Source organism: Falco cherrug, chromosome 9 (assembly GCF_023634085.1).
Source record: "Falco cherrug isolate bFalChe1 chromosome 9, bFalChe1.pri, whole genome shotgun sequence".
Taxonomy (NCBI): Eukaryota; Metazoa; Chordata; class Aves; order Falconiformes; family Falconidae; genus Falco; species Falco cherrug.
The window spans coordinates 46,905,183-46,926,064 of NC_073705.1; the positions used below are offsets into that span (position 1 = coordinate 46,905,183).

Here is a 20,882-nt window from a genome sequence, read left to right on the forward strand (position 1 = left end):
AGCTCAAGGTTTAGCCTAGCACTTCACAAGTCTAGGAAAAAAACCTGACATAATTCCCAGAACCAGACATCTTCCAACACAGGCGGTTCCTTCTGAGTATGGGGAAGAACTTCTTTCCCCTGAGGGTGACGGAGCCCTGGAACAGGCTGCCCAGAGAGGCTGTGGGGTCTCCTTCTCTGGAGACACTCAAACCCGCCTGGACACCACCCTGTGCAGCCTGCTCCAGGTGAGCCTGCTTTGGCAGGGGGGTGGGCTAGATGATCTCCAGAGGTCCCTTCCAGCCCTGACCGTGCTGTGATTCACCTACATGAAAATTTAGCCTGCTGAGGTAGGAAGCTAGAACACTTCTAGAATAAAAATGCCTTTTTCTAGTTTAGCTTGTACTTGTGGCACAGTTTTGTGGTTTTTTTGTAGATTGGTATGCGTTAGTTTTGAGAAAAAAATTCCTGCAAGTCAGAACAAAAGCAAAGCCAGTTTATATTAAGCGTAAAACATGATGGTTACATATTAATTATCATGTTTTCTCTTTTGCCCTAGAACCCACAAAAATAATCCACACACCAAGTTTCTCAGCCTCCTGTTTCAAACGGCAGAAAACTCTACTCTTAGTCCTAAATCACATATTACAAAATATCAGCAATTGAAGAGGATACAGAACTTCAACTATTTGCTTTAACTCAAGCCAGCTTTAACAAACTGTTTCTCTAAGTGAGCAATGCTAATCTGAAACAATTTAGTTGTGCTCTTAGGACAGTAGCAGGACCTGTTGGGGCTTCGATAGATACACCAAATCCACTGTGAAACTGAATCCACCAGTTTATGACAGCTTAAGGGAGTAGTATTTCCCAAATAGGAACGCCTCAGCTTTCCAACTGGACTTCTATCAAAACAAGGATGCACAAAGTGACAATGGCGGCAGCGTGCTAGAGTCGCAGTGCTGTAGGGCAAGTGACCTGCAGGTACTACCACCAGTGGTGCCATTGCTCACCTCTTGAGTTTTGGAACAAGGGGGGGGGGGGGCAGGGGAGAAAGGTGTTAATATTCAGAAGCAACCTTTTTTTTTTTCCAGCCTAGTGTTTAAGTTAGCCAGTAGTATTCACACATACAAACACAGAGAATACCCACACAACCCACAAACTGTTTGAAAAAAGATACTGATGTGTGTCACCATGGCTAACATACCATGTTATGGTGGTTATGTATGGTTCCTGCTAACATACCCATACAAGCACCAGCATAAAAATACTTTTTCTATAGTTCCTGTAACCGTATGCTTGAAGAGACTGCCTTTACAGCAACAGGAAATGAGTTTGATTTCCAAAAATAATTATCAATATACTGGGTGTGAATAGAGGCAGAGTTACAAAGTACAGTCCTACAGTCCCAAATGTGCCTGCTTTCTTGGGGGTGTTCAGTCATTACAGGCAATCCACTAAGAACAATAAACTGCTATTTTAGTAATGGTAAAAATCCACTACAGCGTAAAGCAGTACCTAAAACAAAGGAAAAGCAGCTGCACAATTAATATACAAAGAAATCAGTAAGAGGACTGCAAGAATGACCACCTCCAGATAAAACAGGATAGTTTTACGTGAAAACTGCAGGAACAGCCTAACACTGCGCTGACTGTGTTACACAGACACTGCTGAGTGGATTCCCCACCCCACCTTCTGGAAGGAAGAAGAGTCCCTGCATTAAACTTTAAACACAGTAGCTGTTAAAAGCGGAGACTTTTTGCACTACAGACCAATGACATCATCTTAGACTGAAAGAACGGATTATTTCAAGGCCAACAGTACCTCTCTCCAGCATGTTTGCTTAATAGTGCAGACATCAGTACTGCTGAGATCCAGGATCCCTTTTACAGTAATGTTCTTATAATACGGTCCAACTTTTGTTTTGTTTTGTTGGGGTTTGTTTGCGGTGGTTTTTTGGTTTGTTTGGTTGGGTTTTTATGGCAGCATGAACTGTTTTTAATACTGTAAACACAAGAGAGGTACTAGAGCCATTTTTTATAATACTTATCTCCATCAGCATTACGCTCTACCTTGAAAGCCAGCTTCTATAGGAATTGTCACTAATGCATCTTCTAAGGGTGTCACTAAGTGCTGAAAGCGTAACTGCTATATTTGCTTTTATAGTAATCTGTGTTCTGCTATTCGACTTACACGCACTGAGAGAGAACAAGAGAACAGTTCAAGGTCACACAGCTTAGAGGACCCCATAACTAATACACCACGAAGGGTCTATTCAGGACACCAAGTTCTTCAGCTGATGTGACCAGAACACGTTAGCCTACCAACGCTCTCCCTCTGACTTGAGCATGCCAACTCTTAAAAAAAAAAGAGTCAAAAGCCTGAATATGAACTAAAAGTGGCATAGAAATGAGTGAAGAAAAACCCTGTAGCTTCATACTGAATAGCTTAACCACACTGGAACAAGAGGCATGAATCGATTTCTGCCTCCCGCTGCCACCAGTTCCACTGGAAGTCTTTCAGTTATTTAGTACCACAAGCAGTTGTGTCACACTGAATTCAGCTACAATCAATTATGAATGCCTCAGCATTTTAAGCGGATACAGCTTCCCCCGTACACTTCTTTTGCTAAGCCCTTCTTCTGAAATGGATTTCTTGCTCCTCACTCAAAACGTAAAATAATGAAACAGTAATATTCTCATCATTAGAAACAAAAGTTCTTACTGTGTAATTACTGTTCAAGGCTATATTCAAGTAGGTAAAACTCCTAAAAATACAAACATCATTAAATGCCTGCTGTGACATTCCGTTAATGGGCTGGAAAGCACGTAATACACATACCTTCTATGAAATCATTTTCACTATACAGCTGCCTCTCTCCTACTCCATCATCTTCATCTTGTCCATCTTCTTCATCTGGATTATTGATAACTTCTAGGCCAGCCTCAATAACTTCCACCAATTCATCGCGCTTATCTTTTCTAACGGGTTTCTCTTCCGGATGCCGAGTGAGCCCCATCTCCAGCTGGAATACTTTCATGGACGTAAAGCTTTCAAAAGGAATGACGCCATATTCACTAGGCAGTTTGGCCCCCATGCTCACCTCAGCTTTGTCAATCTGGGAATGAAGAAACTCTAGGAGATCATTGGGTGCTTGTTCTTTGGTGCCCTGGTAGTTCATACCATTGACCTTGGGGCTCTTTTTTTCCTGCAGGGATTTCAATTTGTCACTCATTTCCTGAAGTTCTTGCTTTAACTGGGCAATCTGACGTTTCAGACTAGTAGCTCGATTTTGATAGTGCTCTTCTTGTTCCTGCAAGAGAGCTTGATAGTATTCTTTACCCATGTTTTCTCCTACGACACCCGGTAGAGATCCATTACCATCTGTTTGTGGAGCACACTCAAGCAAATACATGAGCAAGACTAAACTGAATAGTAAAGCAAGGCCCACTAAGAGCCAACGAGTCCTGGCTTGAATTACTAAGCCTCTTCTGGGCATTCTCAAATTACTGCTGTTTCCAACCCAAAAAGGTGACTTATCTGCACATCCCTTCCAGGGAGCATCACCCCAGAGTTCAAAAGTTAGAAAGAGCGCGAAAGCATGACTGTAATAGTTACTACAGGTTTTGATAAAGTAGCTGATGAGCAGTTTTCAACCTTTGCCTTACTCGGGTGTCATTGCAGAGACACAAATCTGAAGTTCCTAGGTCATCCATAACCATCAACTACAAGTTTGGTTGACGCCATACAATTTGTTCAGGATTTCCTACCCCAAACAAAAAACCCTGCAGAGGGAGAGGAAGATGGAAGACACCAGGAAGGAGTCATATTTCCATTTCCTAATTCAGCCCCAGTTGAAGGGGTTTTGCCTGTTTGAAGTTCAGTGAGGAAAGTCTGCAAAAGTAATTTTATAAGCTTTGAACCAACAGCAATTTTTTTCCCCCCGCTATGTGTAAGTGAGAGCAGTCTACAGCTTAGTAACAGTAACTTTCATCGACTAGTCTGGCTTCTCCTTTGGCACTTGAGTATTTTATTCCACTTCCCCTCCTTTCCTTGGAATCTGCGGTTTGAGTCAGCAAAATGAAGACAGAACCTAAAATTAAAAGAAAGGTGCACATTAGAACTACAAAGCAGCCAGTCATTTGGAAAATACAGGAACAAAGTCATAACACATGGATGCAAAAGACTTCTGGGGGAAGGGGTGGGAAATGAGAAAGAGAAAACATTGTTCCTTTCCATTGCATTACCCACCAGTGATTCCCTTTGATACAGTGTCTGGAAAATAGCAATATGGACAGTCTAATGAAATCCATTTTTCACATCGCTAGCTAAAGCAGTAAGGGCTCTTCTAGCCTCATCAAGTTTTATTTGCTTTAACTCCCCCATTCCTTCTTGGGGTTTTTTTTGTTTTGTTTTGTTTTCCTCTGTGGGAGGAAAAACACACCAACAAAACCCATGCCCTTCCTACTCCTCTGAACTAAAAAAAAAATATTCCAAGAACCACTCTGAAGCAGCAGCAGCTTGCGTTTCCATTTGCTTTAAGTAAATATCTTTTAGGCAATAATTATTCACGCACAAATAAAGTATTGCAGATTTAAAGTTCACAGGAACAGCATTTCAGAATAGGTCAAATTCAACAGAAATTTAAATTCAAATCCCAATTTGCAACTGATGAAAGGGAGCCTCAGACTAGCCATTCACTAACATTTCCACGTCTTGGTTTGGTTGGGCTAGCGTGAAGAGGCGAAGCCCGTCTGCACGGCTCACCCTCTCACACCGCTGGCCAAACCGGCTCCGAGGAAAAGCCCAGGGAAAAAGGCCACAGTTCCGTGAGATGGGGGACAGCAGCAATCCTACCCAGCAATGAGCCCACTAAATTGCTAGCGGCCCTCTTCAATGACAGCAAAAAGAGCTAAGAGATAAGCTCAATGCATGCTAGGCCACTTTCAAACATTAATAAAATATTTCTCTTTAAAACTTGGTTGTCTAAAACAAGCAAAGCTCATTAACATTTATCCAATCCAGGGATGTACTATCTCTACATCCATCTTGACTGTGTTGTGTCATTATTGTCCAGGGGAAGTTGTGGGACCCGAGTAGCTTCAATTTAGTTCCAGTATGCTTAGGAGATTAGAAAAAAAACTGCCCACTTCGATACTCTTCATATATGCTGGGAAAGATTGTTATCCAACATTGCCAGCAGCCCCAAACCCCATCTTCCCCTGTTCCTTGCAAACAAGTCACAGTGCCACGATGCACTCCACATGTTTACAAACACCTTGCAGTGTTTCTCCCCTATGTCCTTGGGGCATTTCTCCTTTCCCATTTGGCTTCCAGCATCGGGATTTTGCTTTAATAAGAACCAGGTAGCACGTATCAGTGGTATCATAACATTCAGCATCCTCATTTGCAAAAAAGCTCCAATTACGAGGCCTGAAAGACAATGTAATTTATTCACCAACACCAGAGCCTGCGATCGCTGATCCGAAGCTTGCACGCAAGTCATGCACACTAAGTTTTGCAAGAGCTGCACACCTTGGAGTTGTCCAGCTGAAGTCTACAGGACTGCCTGAAGCAGTTACTAGTACTCCTAGTGCTGAAGTCCCTGCCTATGACCCAGTTACCAAATAAATTAGATATATATGCAGCTTAAAGGCAATAAGTTACCCAAAACTCAGGCTTTTCAAACTCACATAAAGCTACCAGACACTTTGGTACAAAATGAGTAACAGTTTTATCAACTGAATTCTAGAGGACATCTTTTTAAGCCCAAATAAGACAGCAGTTAGTCACTCCTCACTGCACAAACACATTATATAAATGCAAGTTAAATGCCTACGAAGAGCGATCAACACCAGATGTATTCTCAGACTATTGACCAGGGTCCAGATGTGGTGAATCAAGGGAGACAGAAGAAAAAACAATGTAGAGGATAAAACCAGTTCACAGAAATGATGTAATGCCACCCCCAGCTTTCTTTAGAACAAAGTTGCCCAATGTTTTTTCACATTGCTTCCTGATTTCTTGTTCTGTTAAGACCGCAAGAGGTTAAGCCACAATTAATAACGTAAAGAACCATACGTTTCTTTAAACTTAGACAAATGCTAGAGTGTACTAAAGCCATTCCTTGCAGAATGCTGGCACATCTTAGATCAGTCAAGGCATATTGAAAAATGATCAAACTACCTGACTTGTATAAAATATTGATAAATCCAGTCCCATCTATTTTTCACTCCTTATTTCACATCTTACTACTGCTGTCAAGAACAGCAGCACTTTTGCATTGCTGCATACACAAACACAGCTACTGTACCACTACAGAAATCAGCCTTTCAAGTTTTGATGAGATGCTTTTGGTACAGAGGACAGGGCAGGAATGGTACCGGGGACAGGGCAGGGAACACGGCTAAGCCTTACAGCTCAGCAGGGCACAAGGAAGAGAGCTTTGTGGTTTTCCTTTACCTTTCTCCCCCCTGTTGCAGGATAGAGAAAGAAAATGAAGCATGAACTAGAAAGCAGGAGTTAATAATTCTAGTTAAGACTGTCTTAAGAGATTATTTGGGCTACCATGGTACAGTTTGTAACGGGCAGTGCAAGCAGCTGTAAACCACGGCCAGATTTGGTTCCCACTGAACCTGTAACTTAAAGGCGACTACGTCACACAACCTCCTACCACCATGGGCTTTACACAATCAGTAACTGTTGTTAAGTGACAAACAGACACCCCCGAAGCTGGGACATTAGCCTAGCAAGCCTTGATTCAATCCTCGCTCTACCAATAAATCGCCCTGTGTTCAACTTTGATGAGTCACTAAGTTGCTTTAGGTCTCATTCACGTCTTAGAAGCAAGTGACAACAGATTTCCTAATGTGGTGTCAAGAGGACACAATGTACAGGGAGATTAAGATTCCCCCAGACAATAGCAGGGGGCAATGAAAGAACAACTCTGTTCCTAATAACTTTCTTAACCGTGGCCAAATGTACATCGCCATGGTAAGCACGGATTAAGAAAGTCAGCATGCCTCCGCAGGGACTCGCCGCTCGCACTGCATCACCAAGGCAAGAACAACAGATTTATGAATAACTGCAGATTTCTGAGCCTTCCTACTGGCACTTCACCTATTTACACCAGCAGGCTGTTTTGTGGAGCACTGCCTTCAAGGGGTGCTTAGGGAACAGGAACAATAAGCCGCTTCTGAAGCAATGGAAACTACACGTGGTGGGCTGTAGAGAGCTCCTGGTGCTTTTCCTACTAGGCTCTAATTATTCCCTCATTAGTTGAAACCCTTTTCTAGTGAGCTAGTGACAACCTTATTAACAAGACAGCCTTTCTGCACAGAGATAGGCCTTGCCTGCTTGGCAGTTTTTGAGCGACACCGTAAAGAACAGTCATTTCTCTCACTACAGCTTCCTTGGGGCCCTTAAAGGCAAGGGGTGTTCGTGCAACCAGCTCCGTTACACAATGTTAAAATTATAAATTGCACACAGAGGGCTGAAGGGGTAAGTTACTTTGGTAAAGCAGCGGCGACTGAGTCCATTTAGACTTTTTTTTTCCCCCACCAGCATTATTTCTGCTGAGAAGAGTCATCATAAAGGAGTCAGACACAGATTTAATCTCGCATCCTTCAAGGAGTGAGTGAAGCAATTAAAAACCTTAATTCTCATGCTATCAGAAAAGAAGGGTTTACGAGCCCTCTATTTCAGTAGCCTCCCTTTTCAGAAAAGCACTAGTTTTGCATATTTGCAACCCAAATGTTATATGAATTAGGTCTGGCACAGCACTATTTTAGGAATTCTAGTAAATACTCCCAGGCTGTAGAAGATGACAAGAGAAAGCAGGCTGTGAAACCCCAGAATTAGCAAAAGCACACAGGATCCCAGGAATCACAATAAGAAAATCAATTCAGTTTCACATGATACGTTCTGCAGTTTATAAAAAAGAACAATAAGATTACCTGGCAATAAGTAATCACACCGAAGTCCCTGGGATCAGCGTTTTAGTGTTTAAAGATCAAGTTCCAAACCTTTAAATTGCATATACTGGTATTTCACTTTATTTTAATCCTTCGAAACGAGTCTATTTGCAACATTCCCTATGACCTCCAAAGAACAAGACTTCTCAGACTTATACAATGCTTACAAAGATTTGCAAGTTTTCCAGAAGCAACTGGTTGTTATTCTTTCTGCATTTCCAGGGCCTTATGTATATTCAACTATGGAAATGTTTCTGCTCCTTACAAAAGAGCTCATTGATTCTCTAAGCACACAGGAATAGACCAGCATGCTAATTGAAAATGCTTTTAAATTTGTTTTTATTGTATTAGCATTCTGTTTTGGTTCTTTGTTGCAAAGGATGAGTACATCTTTCTAAAGAGGGGAAACATTCACACTTAAAGCAGTGACCTAATTCAGTATGCACCTGGCTCCATGCCAGACTACAGACATTCCTCATTTTAGCATGTTCTGCTTCCAGCATCTCCTTTTCCTTCAGCTTGCCCTAGATGGTCATAGTTTAGCTGCTTATGAAATTCCAGCTGATTTTCATAGTTATTTTATTGTTCATCGTTTCACCCAGATGCCACGGATATTCACTGTCTTAAACCCCCTCCACACACACATGCTCCTCTCCTTGGAGAGTTACACGATGAAAACCTAAGGCCCAATATCATCCCTTGAATATTCCTTCTTATTCTGACAAAATTCCTTGTGAACATAGAGAAACACCGTGCAGGCAGCTATTTTCTCACTTGCTGAAACGAACACGAGGCAAGCCAGCCGTCTGTGCTGTCACAGACAATCTTTGCATAAGCCCTAGAGTCAGAAACCTCAAACTACACCTTAAGTACACAGAAACACATCATCACCTCTGCTTAGGCAGTCCCCTGAGCTATAGCCTCAGAAAAGACACAAAGAAATTTGTTCAGGGCTTTATTATACAATTCTAGTCAAATGAGTACCAAAGTCAGATTTTTCAGCTGTTGGGAAGGTTAATAGAAAGGGAAAAGCAAAGAAGAAAAAAAAAATAACCACGAGAACAGTTAAGGGCCGTGGTTCTCACTTCCCACAGAAAAATAATCTTCTGTCTAGTATCTCACCCTCGCTGGACTGACTTACCTAACATGTTTTTACCACAATTTCACCATGTGATTTGCTTTCAGCCACAGTTCTGCCTCCCAAGCACACGTGCGTACACACACATACACACTGCTAGACAGGAGAGCAGTTGAAAGCCACTATCAATTTATGGAAAGAAGATCTACATTCAAGAAAAACAGGAGGAAAGTAAAAACAAAACCAAAAAGTATTTTAGACCTTACCAGTTTAATAATCAATCCTGAGGAATTTGGAAGTTCTGCCTATACACATTGCAACCACTGCCCGCTGTAAAGCAACTGCATCGGGCACAAGCTGCAGCTTATTTTCAACTTTTTGAAAACTTAGAGCATAATGCACCGTTCCAATCCATCCCAACATTCACATTTGATTTGTAATAACATTATCCAAGAACACACTAAAGTGAATTTTTCTTCTGGCTACCTCTTAAGATTTTCATTAAAATTTCCTCATGTCGTCCTCTGTACCTTCCCGGCATTCCCACCACACGGCACACTGCCTTGGTGAGCTCACGTGGGCAATACTGGATAGGACCGAACCTGCAGGAGCACACACCAGCGCTTCTCAGCAGGACAGAGCCATTCCTGCAGAAAGCTACTTCTGCAGACATTGTGGATCTACATCAGAAGCCCAAGAGTTAAAAAACCCAAAACAAGACATCTGCCTCGGGAGAGTAGGTGACAGAATCAGCTCTCCAGCAGACCTAACTACCCAAAAAATCTGTGATTCTTGTAAGCTTATCAGCTCCATTTGGCTGATAAATAAGAAAAACGGCTGCATGAGGCTCATGGCCACCGGACACGCTGCAGCCGCCAAGCAGTACCAGCCATGCAGCCACCCGCGTTACTGCGGCCAGCCTGCCCTGGCTGCTCACAGCAAACAGCCCAGGAGAACGCTGACCCGCCCGCTCAGCTCTGCTCCTACGCACTCACAGGTCTGGGGCTTTTTGTCTCCCTCTGCTTCCTTTGTTATAAACTCCCACTGGTAAACACTGCCAAACCAGAGTCCCACGGGGCAGCGGGGGGACAACGATGACTGCATACTGATCACCGAGTGTCTTCATTTTCAGTTCAAGACATGGGGGGGGGGGGGGCAGGGGGGGAACAAACCACCACACAGTCAACACAAGAACTACTGTATACATTAGGGACAGCCTGTGATGAATTATAAAGTGCTGGAGCGTATCTGCAATAGGTAACTTCAGACATTTGTTTAGTTCTAAATGGGAAGGGAAAAAAAATCCTGCCTTTGGCACAAGGATCATGGTAGTACTCCACAGTACACCAGGAACAGTTCAGGCACGGGAGTTACTGCAGTGACAGGTAACAACAATCACAGGATTTATTACTCAAAAAAAATATTCCCTATGCAAATGGTTTATTTTACAAAAGCAACATTGTGTTTTTGCCAGCAGAAATGCTGTGCTCCAAAATAAAATTACGACTAGCCCTCCACAAGTTTCCGCTGTCACATTTGAGACTTCAGTACACAGCGAAGATACTCGGGGTTTCTTATCTCCCTTGTTGCATGCAATAGATCAACTCGCTCTCAACGCTAGAGAGAGATTTTATCGATAACAAATTCTTATCGATAACATATTCTGCCTTTTGCCAGGATCAGATGCTGTTTATTAATTGCATCTTTTCAGGAGATGCAACTGAAGCAGCATGCTTTATCCTAACTTTCTTTAAGAAGAAAACAGGAAAGAGCAGGGCTTCATTTTAATAGTGGAGTTCATCCATCATGAGACTGAGCCTACATAGGCTCAGCTTATGAATAACGACCAAGTAGGTCTTGCTCTTTACAGCCTTTCCAAACACTCTTGCAATTTCTGCCCCATCTCCCACAAGCTCACCGGCATTTGTTTTCACAACAGCAACAGAGACCATCAGGGCTGTGCATAACACCCATCATGCCCCTGCACCACATATTCCTTCTCACCCCACGTACTTGACCAAAAGATAAATCAGCATGCCAAGCCCACAGAATAGAAAATAATACGGGGTTTAGCATCTCCGTTCTCAGAAAAAGCAAGCAGAAGGTGGTATCCAGCAACCTAGAAATGGTTTTGCCACAGAAACTTTTGCTACAAAGAAATTTGCTAGAAATCTTTGCCACAACAGTCCCTGGAAAAAGCAGTCATGCTGTCATCCTCAAACGAAGGAAACACTGACTTCCCTGAAAGAGTTTAAATGCAATTCTTACATAATCTACTGAGAAATTACAAGTAAAAAAATAAAATAACAGCCTTTTGCTGAAGCAGTTTTATATCCTCTAAGTTAGAGAGGCAAGCAAGTTGTCATACTGTTCCAGCATTTGCTGTTCCTACACAAAACTAAATCCATTAAATAGTGAAGCAGACAAATGAAAGAACAATGTTATTCACTTTATTTACTCTATTGCTAATCCAAAATAAGCAATGAGCTTATGAATAGGAGCCCTGCTTTGGCTTCAGTGCAGCCAGAGCAAGCCCATTTGTCTGGGAACTGCTGAATTGAAATTGGAACTTGAAACCCAACCAGCTACACCTTAATTACACTGGTCAGTATTATCCCACTTTGGATAAGGCCAGGAAATAGAAGTCAACTCATAGTCCCTTTACTGTTTTTATGAAGGGACCCATCTGCTTGGCAAGAAAGAAGCTAGGTAAAATGTCCTAGGGAAGACTAGCTGAAGGAGGCTTTTTTGCTTGCTTGCTTGTTTTAATATTACTCTTGAACAGCTATCCTGACTCACTACCTCCAGCTTCCATAAGATAAATAACTTTTCTATTTTACACACCTTCTCCTATAGCTCATATTATTTAGCTTGCGGGTTTTGCATGGCTGTAGGCACTATTCCTCTTTTTAAATTCAGCAAAAAACCCACAAACTCCAAAATTAGAGAAGCAAGTCTTCCCCTTATTGTAAGGGAATTAAAGGAAGAGCAGTACTACATGACTACACTTACTTTGCCTACCCTGTTGGTTGTTGCTAAAGCTCAACCTAGAAATGGCAACAAAAGCAGAAGTAGCTACCTTGCAAACCAAATGGGAGGCAAGAAGCGAGGTCACGCATCCAGTTCCCTTACACTTGTAAAGCAAATATGAAAACGCTGAAGAGCAAACCAGATTCCCTCTGAGGCTCCCAAAGGTACCTAACAGGTGGTTATCACATACAGTTTTCTTTTTTTACCCTATGAAAAGACGAAATGGAAAAGAGTTGTTCTTAACCAGGCTGTTCTAACAGTTGCACAGCTAATTAACTAGGATTTTAAAAAACAGTTAAGAGACTTAATCTTGTGGAGGAATTATACTTTTATTTTTCTTCCCATTTTCTCTCATTTTTCTATGGTAAGAGCTGTACTGTTTTCACCATGGCAGCTGAAGCAAAACTAGTGAAAGTTAAATTCTCAAGAGCACCCAAATTTCTTTTAAAGTCTGGAGACTTCTACTAATACCGGCCTTAAAAGCAGAAACGTATAAAGGCAATTGATTTAAATTTCATAGAAACGTTTAAGTGGGTGACTGTGCACCCAATACTATCACCGCAGCATTCTCATTAAAGTTAAAATTTATTGCCAAATTCAGAGCAGGGTAGGGTGTGTGTGTGGGGGGGTAGATGTTACTCCGGACCAAGCAATATTTGCATAGAAGTCTCTCCACTGCAAGTCTGAAGAGCAATAAAACTCCTGAAGTGACCACTGGAAGGCATTTCTGTGCATTCTGTCCCACTGGTAGTTTGGCTTGAGAGTTTTAAAATACCTAAAACCAATTTAAAATACAATTTGATAGAGAAATCCTGAGGAAAATGCTGCCTTGAAAATCAATCACCCTGAAGTTTTCCCTTAAATACACTGAATCAGCTAGATTAAGTTCACATGTGGTATTTAAAACGGGGATCACTTTGCTATTGCTTGGTCCATGAAACTAAGATGGAAGGAGGAACACAACCTACAAATATTTTTAGAATGGCTTAAAAATCAGTGTAGTAGTTTACGTTCTGCTTTCAGCAAAACATATCAGCCTGAATGTGTCACCAGAAGTGAAAGCTGGAAGCCAAACAATTGAGAAACATCTGGTGTGTTCCAGAAGCACAGCTAGATGCACTTATGTCATCTGTAATTTTTCAATTTGACATTACAACTAAGCATTAGCTTACTCTTAAAGGACTAGCAGCACCGAGCTTCACTGAAAGCAGAGAAGCTAACAGCTTGTCAGAACCATCTATCTTGATATTCTTTTCTTTTTTTAAAGTTGCCTTGCATTGAAAAAGACACCAGTATGAAAAACAAACACCAAACACTGAACACTTCACATTACCTTGCTTCCCCTCTGTTTTCTTTATTAAGTCCCTGAAGTCAGTCTTTGGACCACTTGGACCCTCCTTCCTCCTCTTCAGGAAGAGATGAACGTGACTCAGAGGGGAGAGAAGCCAGGAATTTTTATAAACCTCTGTTGAGTTTTTGCAGGTTCCTTGTGCCATTCCTCTGTTGTGCTCGTATTCCACTTTTTTTGCTAGTTTTGCTTCACAGCAGGGACATACAGGTCAGTACCACAGACACTTGTCACAGACTATTCAAAGTACCACATTTGACACATGGGTCCTACCTGACAGGAACTTCTGTTATGTTACTTGAACCCTGTTTTCAAGTTTTGTTACCTTATCCTCTTGTCCCTTTAGACAGCCAACTGAAACCTCTATCACACTTCCACCTCTCCATCTAGCTCGGTAAAATGCTAATAGAAGCTCGGGATCTTACACAACTAAAGCAGCAACTCCGAAGGGTGAAATGCAAAAATTCAAAGTCACTGTATTATGTCTGAAATCTGAAGAAAAAAACCAAAAACTTAAACATATTTATTAGCATTTCATAGCAGATAACACAGCATTTTGCATGTTAGAATTCAGTTCTGTTCCAAATACTGGGAGCACTGGGGCAGTTTGCCCTGCACAGACATCTTACTGGAGCCCTGCTTCCAGGCTGTGCTGGGAAGAGGCTGGCACACCAGTCACACCAGCCTCTGTCCAGCCAGCACCAGCTGCAAGCAATATTCATCCTCCTACCTTGCAAATTCTACATCTCTTCTTCAGAAGACTCCTACCCATATCAGAAGCTCCCAGATCACATGAAAGACGGACAAAACTACCATCACTCAGCAGTCTTAATTTCCACTCTGCCAGAGCACTAGGAAGACATGCAAGCCACCTGCTGCCCCTGGGGCTGCGAGTAGTAGCAACAGTGCTGACAAATGTCTTATTTTTGACACCACTGCTTGAGGAAACCTTTAAGAGACAGCAGAAGTGCTAAAACAAGTCATCTGAAAGCTATCACCCAAAACACTCTTCCAGGACAGATTTTATTGCATAGAAACGGATGACTTTGCCCTCCATATAGTTCCAGAGACTCTAAACTGGGCTCAAGGCTAGCACTTTCTGTTTTCCAAGTGTGCTTCAAGACACATGCTCCTTTACCTCGTTGCTCTGCTTCAATGCATTTCCACTACTTTAACGCAGCAGCACACCCAAGGAGCTTCAGTTGCTTCCTGTGCACCGCCGCTCAATGCCTGCCCTTGCAACAGCAGCACAAACTCAACCCAGAAGAACTGTTTATTTCTACTGTTTCTATGGGGAAGATACACATAAGCAAAGACCAGATACACATAGTGAAGTAGCAGAAAACCTGTGTGGTTACCTACCTTGCTAGAATTATTTATCACATGATAAATGTCATAGGATGCACCCACAACATCTACAAACAGAATTATTTGCAGCATCTATGTACAGCTGCACCTCAGCCATCGGCCTTAAACTCTCACAGCTTCCTGCAAATAAATGCCAGCAAGCCAGAAACTGTCCTTCCATGTCTTTCTCGGGCCCTAATAATTTTTTCAGATGCCAGCTGCACTCTTCCTTACAAGATTATCTGGGACTAGTCACCTTGATTTCCAAATCCTGATACAGTAATACAGAACTAGCCTAGCTTCATGTACAGCTTTGTGCAGAACTCGGGTCTCCTACAATTTTGGTCTTTGACGCAAGCACTGATCTACTGTCTTGACAAAAAAGCACGATTAACAGTACAGACACATTAACCTCCTTTTGTGGTCGACATTCATTTACCAAAGTTAAATACGTGAAGCAGATATCTACATAGGGATAAAAAACCCTAAGCTGTTCAGCAGTTTTACTTGGAATAATTTAGTATGTGCAAGTATTGTATTTCTAAGTGTACCTTTAACTCCTAGCTGTTCTGCGTTATTTTACCTTTGAACACCTGAGAATCAGCCCTGAGTTATGTTCAGCTCAACGAGAGGACTGCTGCCAGTGACAGCCACCAAGTATGTGGCAGGACCCGTCTGCAGAGAATTTGTTAGCCATGAAAGTATTTTACTTCTATTTTACAGCTGGAATACTGGTTTCCTTTTAACAGATATTTGCCACAGTATGCCAGAGAAGAGTAAACTCAGTTCCCTTAGCTTCTGGGAGAACAAGCGCCAGAAGTGTCTGCCCACCCGACCCTCTCCCAGCATCAGCCCCGCCATCCCCACGCTGCCCAGTCAGCTGCGCTGCTCCAGCTCTGCGTGTTTTTTCTTCACTCACCTATTGTGTACTTGCAGGCAAACTCCTGCAGGTAAACACGCGTACCCCTCTGACTACTGCAGTAATGCATTCATAGACAATTCAAGGTCATTTCTGGCCACAGTGGAGAAGCTGATGGGAAGACCCACTTTTGACACCAGAAGGACACGTATGCTGGCTGGCAGGTGGCAATCCAGGCTTTCCAGACAGCTGCCCTATGTGACCTCCCTACCAGAAAGCCCAGCACAATGAAGTAGAAGGAATCTCTTCCAGAAGCTGCTTCACCAGTGAAACAGCACTGTTCAGTACGGGCGAGGAAGAAAGGGCAAGAGAAACAGTGAGACAGACCTGCCCTTTATCATCCACCCACTCTGCCAGTGAAAATAATACAAAGGAGGAAGAAGGTGAAAATAAAACTCCGTCAGACCTGTCCTTTCTGCCACCCACCAACATGATCCTCCAACACACGTGCTGAGGAGACAAGCTCACCCCCCGCTGCCGGCCAGGGAGGCAGACGGGATCCACACCAAGAATCTCCCAGGACCATGTTAAAGGCTAAAGGAAGTGACCAGACCCAACAGCACGGTGCTGGAAGGCACCTGTCCTGCAGGCAGACACTAACGAGTACACAGGCCAACCACTACAGTCATTTTTGGTTACAGTTGGAGATGATTAAGAGTGGCAGGAAATGGCTAGATTAAAAAAAAGTACCTGCAAGGTTTCCTCACATGATAGTTTCCTCGCCTCAAGTCATGTATCTGGATGCTCTGAACTTTGCTTTGCAACACTGACACTCATCCCATGGATACTCTTCCCAGCACTCACATGTGCACTCGCAGCACCTGGAATGGCTAGCCAGCTTTACCAGCTTGCAAATCAGAGCTCCAGAGCATTTAGTTTGTGAATGGAAAAAGCCTTTAAAAACAGGCAAGGTAAAGCAGAGATCATTCCAAAATATTCTTCCCACTGTACTCCACTCTGAAACAACTGGAGCAAGTGTCTCCTGCCAGCCTTACCATACACACAGGAGCAGCAGTGTGGACGGCCTGTGCCAGCACAGAAGCCTCTCACATAGGCTTTAGTGTGCCATATCTTCACATGCAGCAAAGTCTTCCAGGATTAGGAAAAAAGGCCATTTTCCTTTCCCCTTGAACCTCTACTATTTAGTGACTACATATAGCTTGCAACGATTACCTAGTTACTCTTTCTTTTTAAAAAGAAGTTTCTCAGCTAGCAGTGACCATCAGAATCATCAATTTAGATTAGACACACAACAAGGAACAAGATACTCCAGAACCATTAAGCGCTCTAACCCACCTATCTGCATTATTAGGTATACAGAAGATATCTGAACCTTACTACAAAAATTTTTAAACAGGCTTAGATGAAATCAGCAGCTAGACACACCTGCAAAAGGCCTCAGAGTATCCTGCTCACTCCTTACGCACCAGAAGACACTCATGACAAGGAGGGCTGCAACTTCCAGAATTTTTCTTGCCTTCAGAAATGTTTTTTTGGTTTTTTTCCCCAGAAGAGCTTCAGAAAAAAGAAATTAAGAGTATTAAAGTCATTGTAAACTTCCAGATTTTTCTAATATGCAATAATAATAATGGATGTGCTGGGCTTTTCTAATCATCATTCAGAATGAAACTGTTCTGGCAGACAGTGAGAAGTGCTCTTCTACAAATTCCTCTTACAAGCTGTGGCTGTAACTCAGATTTCCCTTAAAAAAGCATTATGTTTCCTTATGAACACCTTGCGAGTTATGATCTCTTTTTCCCCACTTACAGTACTAGGCTTGCAAGAACATCATTAGCTGCATAGATAAAGCATAGTATTTTTTTTTTCTTTTTTACAAAAGCTATTATGCTCCTGAAGCATTTTCATTCCATTACACCCTTTGAGTACTTTTTTTTAAAAAAAAAACTTCCCCCCCACCCCCCTCAAGAAAGTCTTGTGTTTTGAAATCCCTGTGTATTTGCTATTTTATTTTTCCAGAAGCAAGATTACTATGGTCTCTTCCCATACTTTCATTCTGGAGGGCTGGTCCTCTAAGAGAGTAGAAGTCAGATGAGCTAACGGGAAGCCAAGCACATTATTGGTTCCAGCACTTACCCAAAGCCTGAGTTTCATCCCACCTCCGTGATCCTGCCTCAGCATTATTTAAAGAAAAAATATTGCAAGTCATGAAGCTTGCTTCAGAATGACAAACTGCTTCAGAGTTAAGAACAATGTTGTGCAATTCTTTTTCTGCAGTTAAAAAACCTGGCCTCATATTTCTCATACCCTCCCTGCCCAATGTTTAGTTTTATCTTTTTTTAGAAGTTCAGGTCATTCTGGTGATCCTTTTTACAAAGAGGTCCACAGAACACTTCTGGCAAGCAGAACAGCAGCAGACTGTGATGCAGGGGTACAAATTATTGTGCCAGATACGCTTGTGGGTTTTCTTGGCAACAGACCACAGCTACTCGTCATTTAACTATGTTCTCAGATGATGTTTCTCACTGACTTGGGAAGACCCATATCCCAGGGCTGGAACTTAAAAGCAAAGAATTTAAAATCAAAAATAATTTAGTGCAACTTCTACCATGATGCAGTAGCCCTAATGACAGGTTTGGGATTTTCTGTTTCTTTTTTTTTTTTTTCCCTCTCTTCCCCTTTTAAGCCTGAGGAAGAGACTGAAACAAAGTCATGGGATCAAGAAGGGAAAGAGCTATTCACAATCATCTAATCTTAATCACACTGAAGTTTTCATGTGTTTCCTCCAGGAACAGACAAGCTAAACAATTTCTATTTGTGCCATACAGTCCTGTACTTCAAAAATCATTGCTCTTCCTTCCATTCTCTGCCTCCTGACAGCTGAAGACAGCGGTGCTGTAGCAACACTCAATGTGGGTCCCCTGGTATTTATGACAAGGACTTACTGGCAGAGAGTCTCCTATAAAAGCCTCAGGGTATAATCGAGGCTCATAGCTAACACCAGGTCCGCAAAACGCATGTCCCTCCACGGACAGCTACTGGGAATACTTCCAAGCCACTGTCTTTAACAGTGTTTGAGGACTCACTGTCTAGCTAATAAATAAAGGAAAGGCAGAAGTTTCCTTCAAACACACTAAAGCAGGATAGGAGCTTCCAGCTAGTGCATGCTGGAAAAGAATAAATTGTCTCACCCGTGGGTCCTGGCATTCAGTCACCAAAAAAAAGGTCTTTTACCGTATGACCTCTGGTTGAGGGATATTTACTCTGTTAAAATAACCTGGCTCTTTTCCGCAGCTCTCCTGAGCGGCCCGGCAGAGCAGCAGGCTGCCCTCAGCACTCACCCATCATCTACGAGCTCAGCAGAAGAGATCCGTGTCTCAGTTTCCATCTGATTAAGGGACTTACAAGGGGGTAAAAAAAAAACCCAACCAAAAACAAACTACAAAGCCACAGAATAAACTAAATGTTATTTAAGCAGATCTGGATAGTACTTCTCTGAAAACATGTAGTATCAAGTTTAGCTTTTTGTATGCTCAGCTGTAAAAATTGCCCTGCAGATCGCAACAGCCCGTTTCTGCTGGAGCGCTCCTCCCGCAAACGAGTTTGCTTCAGGATTAACAGGCCGGTAACGGCGACACAGTTTTATTTTTTTGATGTTCCCTATCAAAACGTTCCACCCCTGCGGGTTTACAAGAGCACGGAATCCACTGCGCGAGAACCCGGCCGGTAAAGAGCAGCAGACACAAGCCACAGTCAAGCAAGTCTGAAACATCCCACTGGAAAGAATTCAGCGCCCTCTCACGCCCCGTGTTTCGGGGGGCTCGGGGCTGCGCTGGTGGAAGGCACCGGGGCTCGCAGCGGTTCGGGCGAGCGGCCCCGCAGCCCCGCTAGCCCGGGGGGGGCACGGCCCCGCTCCCCGAGGCGCCCCGGCCCCCCCACGCGTGCACCGCCGCAGCCGCGCTCCCCAGCGCGCTTAAGGCCAGTTCACACAATGGAAACGCGCCCGCCAGCGGGCAGAGATGCATTTTATTGTAGAGACAGCGCCAAGAGCCGCCCGGGGTACGGCGGCCCCTCGCCTCGGCCCACACCCCCGACCGCCACCCGCCCGGCGCAGCGGGGCCCCGGGTCGGCCCGGGAGCGCACCCGCCCCCCCTCAGCCCGGCCGCGGGTGGGCTCAGCCCCGACACACGCTCCGCGCCGCCGGAGCCGCTCCCGGCCGGCAGACGGGGGCCGGCGCCGCCGCGATGCCGTTACCCGCCGGGCTCCCGGGGCGCCTGCCCGGCACCCTGCGCCGGCAGCAGAGAGGCGGCAGGGAGGCGGCCGCGGCGGGGCCGGGGGCAGGTGAGGGCAGGAGGAGCCGGGTGAGGAGCCGGGTGAGGAGCCGGGCGAGGAGCGCGGCGGGGAGCGGGGGGAGCGGGAGGGCCGGGGCGGCGGAGGGGCGCGGGGCGGCCGTACTCACCGCTCGGGCCCCGCCGCGGAACCGCGACCCCACTTCCTGTGCGCTAGGAAACGGGCGGGCGGGGCGCCTCCGCCGCGGCCCTTAAAGGGGCCGGCACCGGCCGCCCCCGACCGCCCCCGGGGCGGGACCCCGCCGCAGCCACCTCCGCCTCGCTGTGGCAGCGCCTTCCCCCGCCCCACACGTGGCGGCGGCCCGGGGCGCAGCGGCGGGGCTGCTCCGGGCGCGGCGGCGGGGGCGGGGGGCGGCCCGGCCCGGCGGCTCCCGCACAGCCTGAGGCGGCGGGGCGGGGCGGGGCGCAGCCCGGTGCCGGGCGGCAGCGCTGGCAGGGCCATACTCGCACCCGCGTGTGGCCGGTAACGCCTCACCCTCGTCTGCCGGGCAGCGCGGGCCTGGGCACGACTGTGCATCACCCCAGCGGCCCAGGCCGCGGCGTGGCGTGTTGCCGGGGGCGTGAGGGGACGAAGGGCCCACCGACCCCCAGCCCCCCGGCCAGCGCTGCCAGGCTGGCACCGGGCCCCTCGCCGCTGTGTCAGCCCTGGGCACACCCTGCACACCGGTAACGGGGAGGCCGCTGTGGTGCTGGGGACCCGCGTGGCGCTGGGCCTGCCACCCCGTCTCGCACAGCTCTGCAGGCCGCGTGGTGTCCTGTGCCCTGCGGCGCCTGTGCCTTCTCTGGGCACAGCCAGGCACCGGCGGGCTCGGGCGGCACATGTCCTGTGCCAGCCACAGGGGTCCGGCACCAGCTCAGCGATGCAGAGTTTTGCAGCGCTAACGAAACCATAGAACAGCGATGCG

General features: G+C 45.1%; 1 protein-coding gene across 2 annotated transcripts in view; it reads right to left on the minus strand.

The window, feature by feature from the left end:
* The window catches only part of CSGALNACT2 (chondroitin sulfate N-acetylgalactosaminyltransferase 2), a 32,898-nt gene extending 12,695 nt beyond the window's left edge, over window positions 1–20,203 (minus strand). Inside the window, exons 1-2 of one of the 2 annotated variants that reach the window (XM_055720438.1) lie at window positions 20,088–20,203; window positions 2,817–4,068 (exon numbers count right to left, since the gene is read on the minus strand). In XM_055720438.1, coding sequence (XP_055576413.1) covers window positions 2,817–3,474 — 658 coding nt within the window. In that variant the 5' untranslated portion in view covers window positions 3,475–4,068; window positions 20,088–20,203. Of the gene's footprint in view, window positions 1–2,816; window positions 4,069–17,056; window positions 17,187–20,087 lie in introns of those variants that run through there. The other variant, XM_005433494.4, reaches the window with a different exon arrangement.
* Between the last annotated feature and the right edge of the window lie 679 nt (window positions 20,204–20,882).